Source organism: Eschscholzia californica, unplaced genomic scaffold (genome assembly GCF_041429995.1).
Source record: "Eschscholzia californica isolate CP2 unplaced genomic scaffold, dmEscCali1.0.p SCAF_4, whole genome shotgun sequence".
In the NCBI taxonomy this organism is placed as follows: domain Eukaryota; kingdom Viridiplantae; phylum Streptophyta; class Magnoliopsida; order Ranunculales; family Papaveraceae; genus Eschscholzia; species Eschscholzia californica.
In genome coordinates, this window is record NW_028238461.1 from 2422862 (window position 1) to 2437131 (window position 14270).

The 14270-nt window shown below is 36.0% G+C and overlaps 3 protein-coding genes and 1 non-coding gene across 5 annotated transcripts; 2 read left to right on the forward strand and 2 right to left on the reverse strand.

Moving 5' to 3' along the window:
• The first annotated feature begins 525 nt into the window (after positions 1-525).
• Positions 526-3274, forward strand: LOC147541484 (ricin B-like lectin R40G3). The gene is made up of 5 exons (XM_086634620.1): positions 526-999; positions 1111-1249; positions 1329-1451; positions 2417-2633; positions 2996-3274. Coding segments are annotated over exons 1-5 (786 nt in total). The 5' UTR covers positions 526-694; the 3' UTR covers positions 2998-3274.
• Positions 3275-3964: 690 nt separating this feature from the next.
• On the forward strand, positions 3965-4037 carry TRNAK-UUU (transfer RNA lysine (anticodon UUU)). Its single transcript has one exon. It is a non-coding gene; the product is annotated as a tRNA-Lys (tRNA).
• A 523-nt stretch (positions 4038-4560) lies between these two features.
• On the reverse strand, positions 4561-8038 carry LOC147541486 (transcription factor Pur-alpha 1-like). Of its 2 annotated transcripts, none has more exons than XM_086634626.1 (5): positions 7251-8038; positions 7103-7150; positions 5461-5601; positions 5106-5351; positions 4561-5017 (listed from the first exon to the last, which is right to left on the reverse strand). In XM_086634626.1, exons 1-5 carry the CDS (start codon positions 7503-7505, stop codon positions 4865-4867), a joined length of 843 nt encoding a protein of 280 aa, XP_086490752.1. In that variant the 5' UTR covers positions 7506-8038; the 3' UTR covers positions 4561-4864. The 2 variants fall into 2 exon arrangements, with proteins under 2 accessions (XP_086490752.1, XP_086490753.1); XM_086634627.1 differs by having other exon boundaries at positions 5106-5348; positions 7251-7851.
• Positions 8039-8779: 741 nt separating this feature from the next.
• On the reverse strand, positions 8780-12954 carry LOC147541487 (uncharacterized). Its single transcript, XM_086634625.1, has 9 exons — positions 12584-12954; positions 12216-12337; positions 11796-11898; positions 11632-11691; positions 10811-10873; positions 10498-10701; positions 10279-10390; positions 9965-10167; positions 8780-9308 (listed from the first exon to the last, which is right to left on the reverse strand). Exons 2-9 carry the CDS (start codon positions 12329-12331, stop codon positions 9219-9221), a joined length of 951 nt encoding a protein of 316 aa, XP_086490751.1. The 5' UTR covers positions 12332-12337; positions 12584-12954; the 3' UTR covers positions 8780-9218.
• Between the last annotated feature and the right edge of the window lie 1316 nt (positions 12955-14270).

Sequence of the window (14270 nt, forward strand, 5' to 3'; positions counted from 1 at the left end):
ATAAAGTATAGTCGGTCATCTGATCCCATCCTATTTCTAAAACATACAGTAGAGAGAGAGTAAAAATGGAGAGGGTTTTCCTGTATAGAGACTAGAGAGAGAGAGTAAAACTTAATGAAGCTTCTTCTTGGGGAAGAAGTTTTGCCCAACAAGATCTAATGATTATGTGTTCTTTCTTTGTGAGCTTGGAAATTGTTTTTTTAAAGATAACTTGGAGATTATGGAGGGTGTTCAAAAGCTATGGGGGTTTCCACTTGTGCAATTAAGAGAGAGAAAGAAAAATGAACAAGGGAAGTTAGCCAGTGCTATGATCACTAGTACTCTGGGTAGATTGGGTCGAGTTGATCTAATTAAGAAAAATTTGGAGAAGGCAAAGTTTAATCATTAATAATACAGGGACAGGGGGGATGGGGAAAAAGTAAGGGCATTTTTCTTAGCCAAAAAGCATATGTCGTCATATCTGGGGATGGGGAAAAAGTAAGGGCATTTTTCTTAGCCAAAAAGCATATGTCGTCATATCTATCTACTACGCGTATCATGCACGCACGCGTTATCGGATCCTAGAATCTCCATCAATTGAATATAAAGAGGGTAGGCAGCTGGTAGTAAGTAGAGAGAGAAAGAGGCAAATTGTAGCCAACAACAAAACACGAAGTCGTCATATTACTCTGTTTTCTTCACTTCTAGACTGATAATGGAGTTTCCCTACGGTCACACCCACAACCGCCGAGACGAAGACGACGATCAATACCCACCACCTGCTCACACCCATCACCACCGCCACCAAAATGATTTCCCACCACCACCACCACCTGAAGATTACAGAGATCAACCATCTTACCCACCACCTGATACTCGATATGGTGGATATGGTGGTGGTGGTAGTAGTAGTGAATTCGGATACCCAAATCCACCCCCACCACAACAACCTGATTTTGGCTACCCCCAATCTGGGTATCCTTCTTCTCATCACGTCTCTCACGAGATCAATCGCCCTAGGTGCCAATCAAACCCAAACCCCCCATCATGGATTATCCATTTTCATACATACATCAATTCTGTTTTAACTTTTTGAATTTTTAATCTCTTCTTCTTTACGAAATTGTGTAGCTATGAAGGTGGATTTGACCCAGAGCTGCTTAATAGGCCAACATTTAGGGTTTTCTGCAAGGAAGAACGTAATTGCTCTCTTACTGTTAGAAATGGAAAAGTTATGCTTGCTCCTTCTAACCCAAATGATGTGTTTCAGGTAATATCTTGGCTTCTTTTTTTTTTTTGTTTAATTTTTTTAAAATCCTGGGTTTAAAATTGATATATGGTGAATACAGCAATGGATCAAAGATGAGAGGTTTTGCGTAAAGGTTAAAGATGAAGAAGGGTTTCCTAGTTTTGCTCTGATTAACAAAGGTACTGGTGAAGCTCTCAAACACGCCGTTGCTGCCCATCACCCAGTAAGTTTCTTGTTGTCACTTCCAAAATGTTTGATATATTGTTCTCACCTGCTCCCTCAAACCGATTTGGCTATGAGTGGAGAAGATCTACACATTAAATTTTTTGTTTTCTTTTCGGGTGACGCGGAGCACGTGCGGCTTTTAAGCGTATCACGTGAGAGGACCTAGACATTATATTTTGGTTGCCAGATCAACCTTCTCTCATGTGGGACTATTCTCACCTTCTCCTTCATGTTGGTTGTTCTTTTTTAGCCTAGCATGTGTTCTTTTATTGAATGCCGTGGAACATGTGTTTCCATTGTGCCTAATATGTGTGGGATTAGCTCTGATACCATCTCAAGTTTTTCGGTATCTTACTAAATCAATTCAATGAAGGGGTTATTAGAGTACAAAATAATGGGACACTTTCTTATCTAAATGGAGTACTTGTTTACTTTTATGTTCCTTTTCTAAATATCTGTATTTTAGCAGACTTTCAAATTGTATGAATGCATCTTTCGAGATTCTTCGTCTTTCAAATTGTATGATTGCATCTTTTGAGATTCTTCGGTTTGTAGAATTCTTTCAGGGATTTTTCGATTTAAAATAAAAAAAATCCTTTCAAGGTTGTGTAGAATGGCCATGTGGAAGAAACCATTTTCACAATATAATATATATCATTGGTATCATTTACATCTTTGATTTCTTATACACATGTTAATATGTAATGGGGGTTAATTCTTGTCTGAGATACTTTCTTAAACAACAAAATTCGAATTCCGAACCCTTCTCTCTGCGGTGGAGACACACACGCACGTTGCCACCCAACCAAATTAGGTTCCTCAATGGTGGAGACACACGAACAGGACAAGATATATGCTTTTCTTTTATTTCTCTTTCCCATCCGATTTTGTTTTATTATTATAATACTTTGGGGTTGTGATAATGATCATGCACGGAATTAAAGGAGAAATTATATCTTGCAGGTGCAACTTCAACGTTACGATTCTAATGAATTCGACGAATCTTTCCTCTGGTCAGAAAGCAACGACGTGGGTGATGGTTACAAAGCGATAAGGATGGTGAATAACATTCGCTTGAACATGGATGCTTTTCATGTTGATAAGCAGCCTGTTGGCTCCGTCATCGGCCTGTGGGAATGGACTAAAAAAGATAACCAGCGTTGGAAGATCGTTCGCAACTGTAAGTTCTTCATTTCTTTTGCAAATAAAAACTCAACTTAGAACATATAAAAAACACTTCAATACCCAATTACAAACTTTAAAATGTTTTTTGTGTATCTATAATAATAAAACAATAACAAATATGAGAACTTTTGGTCGCTAAACAACATCTTTATAACTATTGATACACATCAATGCAATTCTAAGTTTAGTAGGATAGCCCTAAGCATAATAGAGGTAAGTAAAATAATCTTCCAACCACATTCTTATATTTGATATAGAAAAAATAAAAGAAAAATTAGGCTAAAAAATTATTTTCATTTTGTGCAATGAATGCCACTAAGTTTGATTCTTTTTTTTTTCCTCGTCAAATATATGCAGGATACTCAGCTGCGTGGATATCTCCTTGTTCTGGTCAATGAAGTATTGAAGTAATCACCACACATAGTATTAAAATAAGGCTGATATATTTACTTATATATATATATATATATCCTGAACTCCTTGGTGAACATCATGATGTCCATTGAATCGTCGTATTTAGTTTTCTTGTGCTTCTGTTTGTGTTCTTTCAGAAAACGATGTGGTTGCAACTCTCTTTATGTTCGTATAAATCTATAGTATATTAGTAATATCTATTCTATTGTGCTTGTTTCGTCATTCTTCCCGAGTTGTCATCTCTTGATCAAACTTTCTGTAGAGAACTCATTTTTAGTTAGCCACATATGGTGAACAACCATCCCACATATACTACACAGGGTGGAGAATGAATACCGCGGTTGCACCTCAAATAATGAGGTGTCAAATGCAAAGTATATATGTGCTATCGTCATATGAGGCAGGGTGGTTCTGGTCTTTAGTGACCAAACGTCTTAAGGGCCTAAGTTCTGTAGGTTTCCTATTCTAATTTTGTAGTGTTACTAAAACTAACAAACAAATACTCCTTGCATTGGTGAACATAGGGTGTTTCTAGTCCAATTGACTTAGGATTAAGTCTCATCACATCTTTTCATGTTTTAGAACAGTAGTTTAAGGAGGTAATGTTAAAGGGTTTATAGTATTTTGTCTTTGGGATCTCTTACAAAGTTGGGTCTACGGCCCGCCCTGATACAAGGACATTATATATATATATATAGTGGTTTGAGGGGTTGCTTCCTGTTGGCGCATCATATTGCAACACTCTTCCTTATATGTAACCCCAATACAATCGGGAGTTCTACATTTCCCCAATAGACACGCTTTAGATGCTTCCTTAAAATCTAGCCTAGAGAAAAAGAGTGAGCCCCAAGCCCTAACAGCATGTTTGAATGCTTGGTTAAGTAATTACCAGTCGACAGCATGCTGTAGTAAGCCGTCTTAGCTCAGCTGGTAGAGCGCGTGGCTTTTAACCACGTGGTCGTGGGTTCGATTCCCACAGACGGCGACAACAGTACTTAGTTTAGTTTTTTTTGTTGGGTGTTCAAGATCCATCTGTGTTTTTAGTTTTTTCTTTTTTTTGTTGTTGTTGTTGTTGATGAAGATCTGTGTTTTTAGTTTAGGAGATTTATTGAAGACATTAAAGTAAGAAGATACAACAAGTAGAATTTCGGTTTAGAACTTGTCTTAAATTACCAACATATAGCACCCATGGATTTGGGACGAGTGCTTTTTTCTTTTCTTTTCCTAGTCAAGTTGTCCAAATCTTCTAACTCACTTGTATGAATCAGAAGTTGTCCAAATCTAACTCATTTGACTTGTATGAATCAGAAGTTGTCCAAATCTAACTCGTTTGACTTGTATGAATCAGACAAGTCAAAATTGAACAAAAACAAACAGCTTGAAATCTCACTCAGAGACAACTTATTAGATTTCAAATTTGACTTAAAGAACAATAACCACCACCTTTATAAACTCAATCTGCTGGTTCAGACCAACAGATAGGAAATTCTGAGAACACAGAAATGAGATTTTCCTTAACATATGGAGGAGGCCACCATTCTTCACTTAATTTATGCAAGAATTACAGTTACAAGTCTGTTCTAGTTATTACTTGGAGATGAAACTAATACATAGGCAAACTTACTCCCAACTTCTCCACCACTTAAATAGAGAAATTAGATTATTCTCGACTTAAAATAAGAGACTAAAAAGAAAAATCCCAAAATAGATCACTAACATTGACAATCTGCACTCCTATCAAATATATAAATAGAAGCCTAACAGAACCCGGTCACTGATCTTTCATCATCACCATCTTCATCTTCACTTGCATCATCTCTGTGGTGGATCAATTGTCCTGATATTTGCACCTGTCATCCCTTCTATTTGATCTTTGGTTATCTCCACAAAATGACCTACCATTTCGTGAAATTGTTTTAGCCCAGATAAAGGCAGAATGATAGACGAACGATCAGAGCCAGCAACCTGTAATTTATGACTTAAAAACAATCAAGCTACATTGACAGGGGTTAGAGTGAAGAGTGGTGGAAACTAGTATAAATTCACAGCATACCTCAGATATCTTCAAGAAATGGCCTCTGTTGTTACTCCCAAGATCAAAGAAGAACCTCTTTTGATCAGCTCTTATAACTTTTGAAACCCCCAAGTTTCCAGTTTCACCATGAGGCGGCACTTCAGCTGTTCTATCTACATTGATATCAGATGCTAAGGCAGGTTGGCTGCTTTGGCCAGCTATGAAACCAGCACCCACATCATCTGAAAGTCCTGTGATGCGTTCTGAAGGTTCAGAACTTTGCTGCTACAAAAGAGTTGGAAGAGCAGATTAGATTTGCAATACGAAAAATAATAATTGTCATGTGAGATTTACTTTGTACTTGTGAACTGTGAAGAAGTATAGAAAGAGAAACCTGATTAGGCAGGACAAAAAGATTTGAAGCTTCATTGATCTCTGCCAAGATATTCCTGAACGCTGCCCAGCCTTCGTCTCTTGAACTTCCAGCAGGAACTATAATTGTACTACGGTTTCTGTTAACAGATGCTTCCGAAACCTACCAAATCACAACAAAAAAAATATAGTCGAACAGGTAATGGATGCTTCGATGACCAACGATTTACTCAATTACAGAACATATATTATAATAATTATAAAACTGAAAAGCAAATTATCAAGGCAATCTTATTTTAGATTCTCTTAATCTTCGCAATTTGTCATATTAAAATCACATTTTCAGATTTGACACTAATGATCAATATCACAGCGTTTAGAAACTTAATGTTCGTTACTATGGCTTAAATTCCGAGGACTACTTTAAGATAACTGAATCTTCACATACTCCACACTGTAGTCATGATAATATTTTTATTTAGCTACGATGAAAATGAAAACAAGTTTCAAGATTTTGCAATATTTGTAGTTTATTCCAAGTGTTTAACCAAAAAATGATAACATATTATATTCACAAGCTATACGAATTGATTGAGATGTTTAGCTAGTTGAACCAACAGGTCCAGCTTGATACAACATCTCAACCAATCTATAGATTTAAGCTGAAGAGATTCAACCAGTTTTTTAATTTCTATGAATATATAAAAGAAACGGATACGATACGCACAAAGGCTCTCCGAGAAGGAGATCGACTCAAGGCTTCCAAGAGATAGCCTAAGAACTCTGACAAAAACCCCGTCATTATCTTTTACTTCAGTGATGGTAATACTTAAAAGAGGCCAAGTTATCAAATACATGTTCTCAATTGAATAAGAGGTGATATGCCTATATATCCCCAGGGCCCCAATGAATAGCCTCACACAACTCTTTGGTTACCAAGATTAGAGGGCTCCACCACAGACAAGTGAGAGTAAATCTCAGTTTAAAACAAATAACTACAGTTACTCGTATGATTAAGTTAGCACTGGAATCTAAGATATACAGGTGTCTACTCTTCGCTATTGGAGAATCTCTGTTTCTACTAAAATTACTTGTATATATATATATATATATATATATATATATCGACATTAACAGATCATCAACCCCAAAACACAATGCCATACATGTTACTAAGTTATCCGGAAACATAGTACAGGGGAAAAGTTAGTCAATTAACTAACAAACTGCGGAAAGCCGTAAACAGCCTAAGTAGAATCAGGCAGTCCAAACCCAACCTATGGCATTTCAGCTGAATGAACCAAAATATAACCCATTCTCTAGTTGAGAATCTCAATCACAAACCAAGACCTAAAATCATCAGAATCCCATAAATAATATGAATATGCTCCCTCAGCTACATGAACTTAATGAGGTTTTCCAAAAATAAAGACCTTTAATCTTTTATTTAAAATGGGAGATTTTATAGGGCCCCCTCATTTTTGTTAAAAGGCCTTCCCTCAGTGATAATTTAGCAAGTAAAATGGTTCATGGGGAGGCCTTTTAACAAAATTGGGGAGGCCTTATAAAACTTCCCAATTTCAAAACATATCAAGCAAGAAAGTTAATTACAGTCAATTTGATCAACAGAGACAATAAAAAGGTAGACAAATAAAGTGAATTACCTTCAAAAAGCGCCCTCTTTTATTCTCACCAATATCAAAGTAAAACACCTAAAACAACAAATACAATTAGCCCTCCTTATAGATCTGGAACAATAAAAGTAATTCTTATAGAAGAATCAAAATGGAAAACTGAATATGACTGATATACCTTAGAATCGATTTGTAATTCCTTGCTACAAACTTCCTGATCATCAGAACTGACATAGTAATTGAACAGATCTACGAACCAAAAAATGCCGGCAACAGGAACAATTATAGTCGATCTGGTAGCTGAAGTTTTTTCAGAAATCTTCAAATATCGACCACGAGGGTTCTCCTTCAAATCGAAGTAGAAGAGCTTATGCTCAACTTGTAAAGTTTTGCTAATAAGCTCAACATCATTACCACCTGAATTTCCCTCCATTTCCAAAGAGAGTTTAAAACCCTAAACCTCTTTTCTTCCTCTTTACACTCCACCAAAAAAACCTAAGCAGTAGAAATTTACTATATAGAGAAATAATAATCAACACCACCACCACCACCACAAGGAAAACCTAACCCCAATTGATGGTGAAGTTGAAGAGTGTGTATGTATGAGTAGTCGTTGTCGTCGTCTTCGTGTTGTTGTTGTTGTTGTTCTACTGTGAATTAGGGTTAGGTTATGGAGCCATGGAGGTTTTTGACCAAATCCAATTGGCATCTTCCTTTTTAAGACTTCCTAACAAATCGCGTTTTTACGCTCCTTCTGGCACGTTATTACTGCAATTCCTGTTTCTACTTTTCACCTCCCAAATGAATTTTACCTTACTCATTCGTCTTAATTAGTGAGTAGTAATTGAGTTTAGCCTCTTATTATTCCGTAATTGAACTTACCCCTCGCCTATAGTAATAAGAGTTTCCCTCGAAGTACACCTGTATACCCAAAATCAGACTACACTTTACAAGAACCTCAATTGTACAATTACGTACAACTAGGTGGTGTTTTGTAAAAAATCAAAAACACAAATCTTAAATGATAACTTATAGATGAACCATGGGGATGGGGTGGAAGAATGATTCCATTTCTCGCTAAGTTTTTTTTTTTGATGAGGCATTTCTCGCTAAGTTTATAGCTCGAATGGGTAATATCTATCCACCACCCTAGAAAGGGACGACGCATAAAAAAAACTCGTGTAGATGATATTTCTCTGTGAAAGAAAACCATTAGAACTTAAAGGGAAGTTGGTAACGAATCACCATACGTTTAAAAATATTGTGGCCTAAGACAAAACGTATCGAGGATACATATCATACAAAAATTTATGCAGCATAGTTGTTGTGTTCGAGAAAAAATTGGTGTACATAATTTTGAGTGGATACAAAATTATGTTTTCCTCAAGTCCCACCGCCCCTTATTCTCTTCACTTTAGCGAGGGTCTTCGACAGACTTCTCAAAAAAGTTCTCATCTTTTTCTTCTCCCCTCCCACCACCACCATTCTATCTCTACCCTCTCTCTGTTTTGACGAAGGTCCCCGTATCAAAACTTGTTTTGGTTGGGGAATCTACAAACTAGATTGTTGTTCCCAGTTGGAAAGGGAGGGGGAAAGAGAGGGAGGAGAGATATACTGTAACCAATGTCACTCTGATTCAGAGAGTAAAAAAAAAAAAGCAGTTCTCAGTAGAATGAAGATAAGAATATTTCATGTCAAAATAGCATGTTGAGTATCAAACACATCATTATTTCATTTATTTGTCCCCAATACTACACCAGAGGATAATAATATCCACAGTTCCAAGCAAATTCTACTGAAAAGCATAACATAACAAACTAACAGGATCAAAACAAATAAACATAACTTACCCAAAGCATCAGAACCTGGATCAAGAGAATAATCTCCTAGAACAAACAAGGAACGGTCATTACTTCCATCATAGATAGGACTGATTTTCCCTCTTGAGATTCTTTTATGCTCTTCATTTTTTGGTATTACAATTTGGGAAGCAATAACTAAGTAGGAAAATAAAATGATCTGGTCGAATAAGATTTGAAAATGTTAATTACATTACACTGATATCTCATCACAATCGGGAGTGGCTCTGAGCTCAATATTTGAGTAGAAAAATCTTTCAGGAAGACGATAACACATATCAAGAGTCTTACTCTTGAGGAGCCTCAAATCTTGTCGGTGTGTCGATTCCCATCATGCAGCAAAGCCCCGATATTAAGATTATAAGCAACACAATTGCCTGAAAATGATTAAACATGGAACTTCTTCTACTTAGATCACCAAAATACTTGTACTTTAAAAGACACAAAATAAGGCAGATTGGATGAAATTATGACACTAAGAAGCCTATACCATTTCGGCACAAACTTTCGTATTATTAGAAAATGTCAAAAAACACGCGAGCAAATTCAACTACTAACTACGAGTCGAATATCAGAGACTCACTAGGAATTTGGGCATGTTCAGTGAAGCAAACATCCCAAAACGAATTTCTTCTGCATCTTATGTCAAATGGTTGAGAAAATGGAAAACGGAAAATTGTCCACCATTGGTTCACTGGGGAATGAGTAGTGAACCAGACGTTCAGCGGTTTAAGGATTTGAATTTTAATGGACTTCTTTCGCAATCTTCTACATACAGTATGGGTGTTGCTTGTTGTTTTTCATGCTATTCTTTACTAGTTTCTGTTCAGAATGGATTTTGTTCGGAGCTTACAGTTTTTTTGCTCTTCTTCTTTCATTTATTTTTTCCTTCTTTGTCTTTTTTAAGCTTTATCTCGCTCTGAGCCTCTGAACAAGGTTCCACAATTTATAAATGTTATATCTTTTAACTTCGAAAGGAAAAGAAAAGGATAGAGAAATAAAGAAAGAAGAGAAGTAGGGGGGAGTAACTTACCACTAAAACTCCTTCCAAGAGTGACGATTTAAGCTGGCAAACTCCATCACAGAATGTGGCATTGGCTGAACCATTTCCAATGGTACCTTCAGCAAGAAACCTATCTAGTTCCCTGTAAGAAGGGTATGGGTCTGAAGCATATAGAACTGAGTATGATGCACCTAACTTCTCCATAAAGCTGATAAGTCGTGAGAAAATAAGACCTGAAATCCAGTTCAACCATAATTAGTGCTCCATAACAAAGAAACCCATGTTAAGGTAAGGACTTCCAAGTTGAAACTACAATTAATATAGAAACATTCAAGTTACTATACCTTCTGAGGAAGTCTGGTCAGGTTTCTCAAGAGAATGGGAACCTCCATTACAAAGAACGATCACATCTGTTTGTCCCTTTTGTCTATTTTCCATCCTTTGATTCATATAATCCTATCAAAAAAAGCACCGAAAATAATATATCTCTTTCTTCTTTTCCTTTTTACTGGCATAATTGTGACAAGTTTTGTGGATTTTAATGATATGAAGTTGTTACTTACATGGACTGATTGCATATCAGAAAGTTTCGTAAAATCTCCACCCTCTACAGAACATGACTCCAGTATAGCCAAATTATTCGATCCTAAGCCATTTGCGCAAGTTTCAGTGAACCCTGATAGCAAGGAGCTTGCCATTGTCTCTTTCTCCTCTGATGAAGCTACATATGGAAATGCTCTTGAAAAATTGGATTTCATAAATGAAACCTGCAGATGTGCATGAGAAGTTATAGTGGTTAACTTGCAAATAATCGAGATCACTGACAACAAACTAAAATTCAACCCAACTGGGCAACAACGAAGATTAAGATCTCACCTCAAGTGATTGTCTGAGAGCTGTGTTTGTATCTTCATTTCTGGAAATATCCGATGATTGCAACTATTGATGGCATAAGCAATTAAGCATGTCAGATCATTTCAGAGCATGACCAAATAGTTAACAAGGATATCTTATAATCAGATACACCTGCTTAGGTGAAGCTTTTTTGAAGATCTGAATCTAAAATTTGAATATTATGTAGGTGTAAAATTTTAAATGTTTTGCATGCTTTATCTTTCTAATGGAGTTAGACTTGGAAGTTGGAACAAGTCTTTGTATATAATGCATGTATTTTCAGCTAAAGAACAAGTCTGATATTGAGAAAGGCAGTTGTTTTAAGATCTGAATTCAATGGAGGATTGAATTCTTACAAGAACTCAACAGTCAACCCATAAAAAACATTCAGATTCAGATTTAAAAGGACCACATTACTAAATCAGCCGACGAGCTTCTATTTAGTTTAAAAATATGTAGGCTGTCATGAGTGCCCAACAGTCTCAAAAAATTTTTATCAAACGCATTTCTCAGGCTAAGTTTTTTAATAGACATACCATCAAAAACATACAAGCTCCAACTTATCAATAAGACATGTGAGTATTTTGAAACTCAAAAAGGGTGAAACCAATTAACATCACTGCGAGTGATACATCCCCAATTTCTATTTGCTCCTATGTTAGTTAAAATAAGTAGCAAAGAGGACTAAGCAGAATAACTAAATAAATATAGCCCAACAAAGGATAGCAAGTATTAGTCCATGAGAGGCAAACTATTGAATCAGATCATGAGCAAACTACACGAAATACTTTTATTTAATTTACCTCTCGACCAACAAAAACAAGCGCAATATCCACGGATTGCTGAAGGTTCTCCCCTGAACACTACAGATTACAGATAATCATCGCAAATTATACGCGAGAAGTTTAAATAACTATCAACCCAAAACAAAGTACAACTATCAATATATGCTAAAGTTAATAATTACCACAAACTCTGACCAGCCCCCTTCAGAGAGAACAGACTTAACTAGCTCCTTTTGTGAGATGGTACGATAGTCGACAATTCTCTCCAGACCGTTAGACAACGATCTGCAATAAGAATTATAAGCAATCGACTAGTTACTTAGAAAGTACATGATAACAGTTAGAAGGTAATTGGTCCTCACTAAGATCTCCGCTAAGATGTTTTCAGCTACGCATTGAGTTTGTATGAAAAGCAAGAAAATGGAAGCATGATATTTCGAAAATGAAGGGGTCGGTAGAATTTCAATTGTCGAAACCATTAAGAGCACTAGATTCAACACTGGGAAGCATGATATTAGAAGAAAGAAGTAACTGATACAGAGTAAATCCAAATTCATTCAAGCAAACATTCAACAACAACAAGGCTCTATAAAAATACTTACTCATGGTGGTGAGGATACCACAGAAAAGCGGGTACTGTTGATGGAAATGTTAATCCAGATGGGATCTGTGCCACAACTAGCAACAATCCAACAAGAGCAGCAACAATTCCTTTCATCTCTTCCTAGATATAGATAGAATCAATATAACCTCGATTAGAAATTTACATATGTTAATCTGAAGTTGTAATCTAAATATTGATTCATCAAGTATTTAACGTAAATCAGATATGAAATCTAATTGAATTTCAGATTTTGAGAAATTAAAAGTCTTAGATCTTGAAATAAGAAGAAAGTAAGAGAAATTGAAAGATCTGAGAATACAAAACCCTAGTTGATCGGTATAATGAGTTCTGATGTAATGATTTTACCTGAGGAATAGGTGAGAATTGTTTTCTAGGGTTCGTGTTCTTGGTACTTTCGTATCAGATTCGTTTTTTTTTGGTGCTAAAGAACAACGTTTATCTTGTAGTAGATTGGATGAGTTTTATTTGTCAACTTACGAAGATAGTTTCGGAGATTAAAGGTTTATTAGACGTTTTTCGAATCTCGAGGTAACCTAAGGATATGTCGATAGGTAAAACGTGATCGACGTGCGACTAGATCCAGTCATCCAGATGAAGTGATGAACTTATATACCAATTTTCTTTCGTCGAGTCAACACTTGCTCGTCCAAGTGGTCGAAAGTGTTGACATAAACTTCAAAATTCTGTAGGTATCGCGTTTGATTCTTAAGGACGATGGAATTCATGTTTTATTGAAGTTGAGTTATTAAAGATGTAAACAATGTAGTAAGTTTGTCGGGTTTTAGAGCAACTCCAACCCCAGTCTGTCTTAGACGAAAAAACCATTTTTTCACTGAGAATTTGTTTACGTGAGAAATGCGTGTGTGGCGTTTTTGTTGGTGTGCGAGAAACGTGTGTCGTTTTGTGTATATACAAAACACGTTTTTGAACTATTTTGGAAATAATATTTTTTTTCCTAAGGTTGAAAAATTATTCGGGGACCGACACTTTCGTTCAATGTATTTTAATATTTTAATGCAAAAGTTGGTTTGTATTAATATATTTTTATTATTAATGTTGGTTTTGATTTTTAAGTTATTTTTATTTTACAAAAAAAAAAAAAAAAAAAAGCAAGATCTGGCCGTTGAATAATCCAACGACCAAAATCAGCCCCTAGTGTTAGGGGTGACTGAAGCATCGGCTGGGGCCTCCGGCCGCGTTGGAGGGTCGGGCGCAGGCCATAAATTTGAATTTATGGCGTGCGCCCGACCCGCGTTGGTGATGCTCTTATGCCTCTTTTATGTTGTCGGCTTTAGGTCCCTTTCTTTGATGTTGAACTTAGGCAGTTATCGTGCTTATCACATCTTCGTCTTCCTAATGTATAACGTCTAGTAACGACTAAGGTAGATCGTAGTCGATTAGAAAACACATTCACCTCCCTATTTGACAATTCAACTTTTAGAAGCCTCTCTATAAAGATTCTTAAAGACCATCATAAGAGTTGTGCTTTGTATACAAGATGTTTCATCCTTAATGGGATTTGAAAAAATAAGCAATTTTCAGAGAATAGAAATTGTCATATCCAAAACTAGTCATACGAACAATTTTTCTTTCATACCATTTTGATCTATAGTTAGCTCTATCTAACTTAAAATTTTGACTTTGTCCTTAATTTGTTATACATCCATAATACTCTAATATTATATAATGTATTTGTGTTGATAATTTTTCAATTGTTAATTATTGTATTTGCAATATAACTCTGTCTGATATATAACTTTGCACTCCCTCGGTCTTAATTTTGGATCCCTGCCTACGAAAAATGCCTAATTCCTTAATGATAATTAGTCCCCTCCAACTATTAGTATCTAGTTAACTCTATTCATGTGACACAACTATCCTTTCTTAAATGCAAATCCCCTTTCATCATCTTCATCTACCCATTTCAATAAACTATTAATTAAGAAACAATGGTGGTGTATCTATATAAGAGTCAATGTATGCGAGAAGCTTCCTTCTCATACACATCCTAAGTAATCAGTTTAGTCATCAC

Coding starts and splice junctions, on each gene's coding strand:
- LOC147541486 (XM_086634626.1), bottom strand. CDS start 7,505: ATGGAGGGAAATTCAGGTGGTAATGATGTTGAGCTTATTAGCAAAACT. Junction 7,151..7,250: donor AATTACAAATCGATTCTAAG/GTATATCAGTCA, acceptor TTGTTGTTTTAG/GTGTTTTACTTTGATATTGG. Junction 5,018..5,105: donor ATTTCTTGAAGATATCTGAG/GTATGCTGTGAA, acceptor CATAAATTACAG/GTTGCTGGCTCTGATCGTTC.
- LOC147541484 (XM_086634620.1), top strand. CDS start 695: ATGGAGTTTCCCTACGGTCACACCCACAACCGCCGAGACGAAGACGAC. Junction 1,000..1,110: donor CACGAGATCAATCGCCCTAG/GTGCCAATCAAA, acceptor GAAATTGTGTAG/CTATGAAGGTGGATTTGACC. Junction 1,250..1,328: donor ACCCAAATGATGTGTTTCAG/GTAATATCTTGG, acceptor TGGTGAATACAG/CAATGGATCAAAGATGAGAG.
- LOC147541487 (XM_086634625.1), bottom strand. CDS start 12,331: ATGAAAGGAATTGTTGCTGCTCTTGTTGGATTGTTGCTAGTTGTGGCA. Junction 11,899..12,215: donor TGGTATCCTCACCACCATGA/GTAAGTATTTTT, acceptor TTCTTATTGCAG/ATCGTTGTCTAACGGTCTGG. Junction 10,391..10,497: donor CTGATATGCAATCAGTCCAT/GTAAGTAACAAC, acceptor TTTTTTTGATAG/GATTATATGAATCAAAGGAT.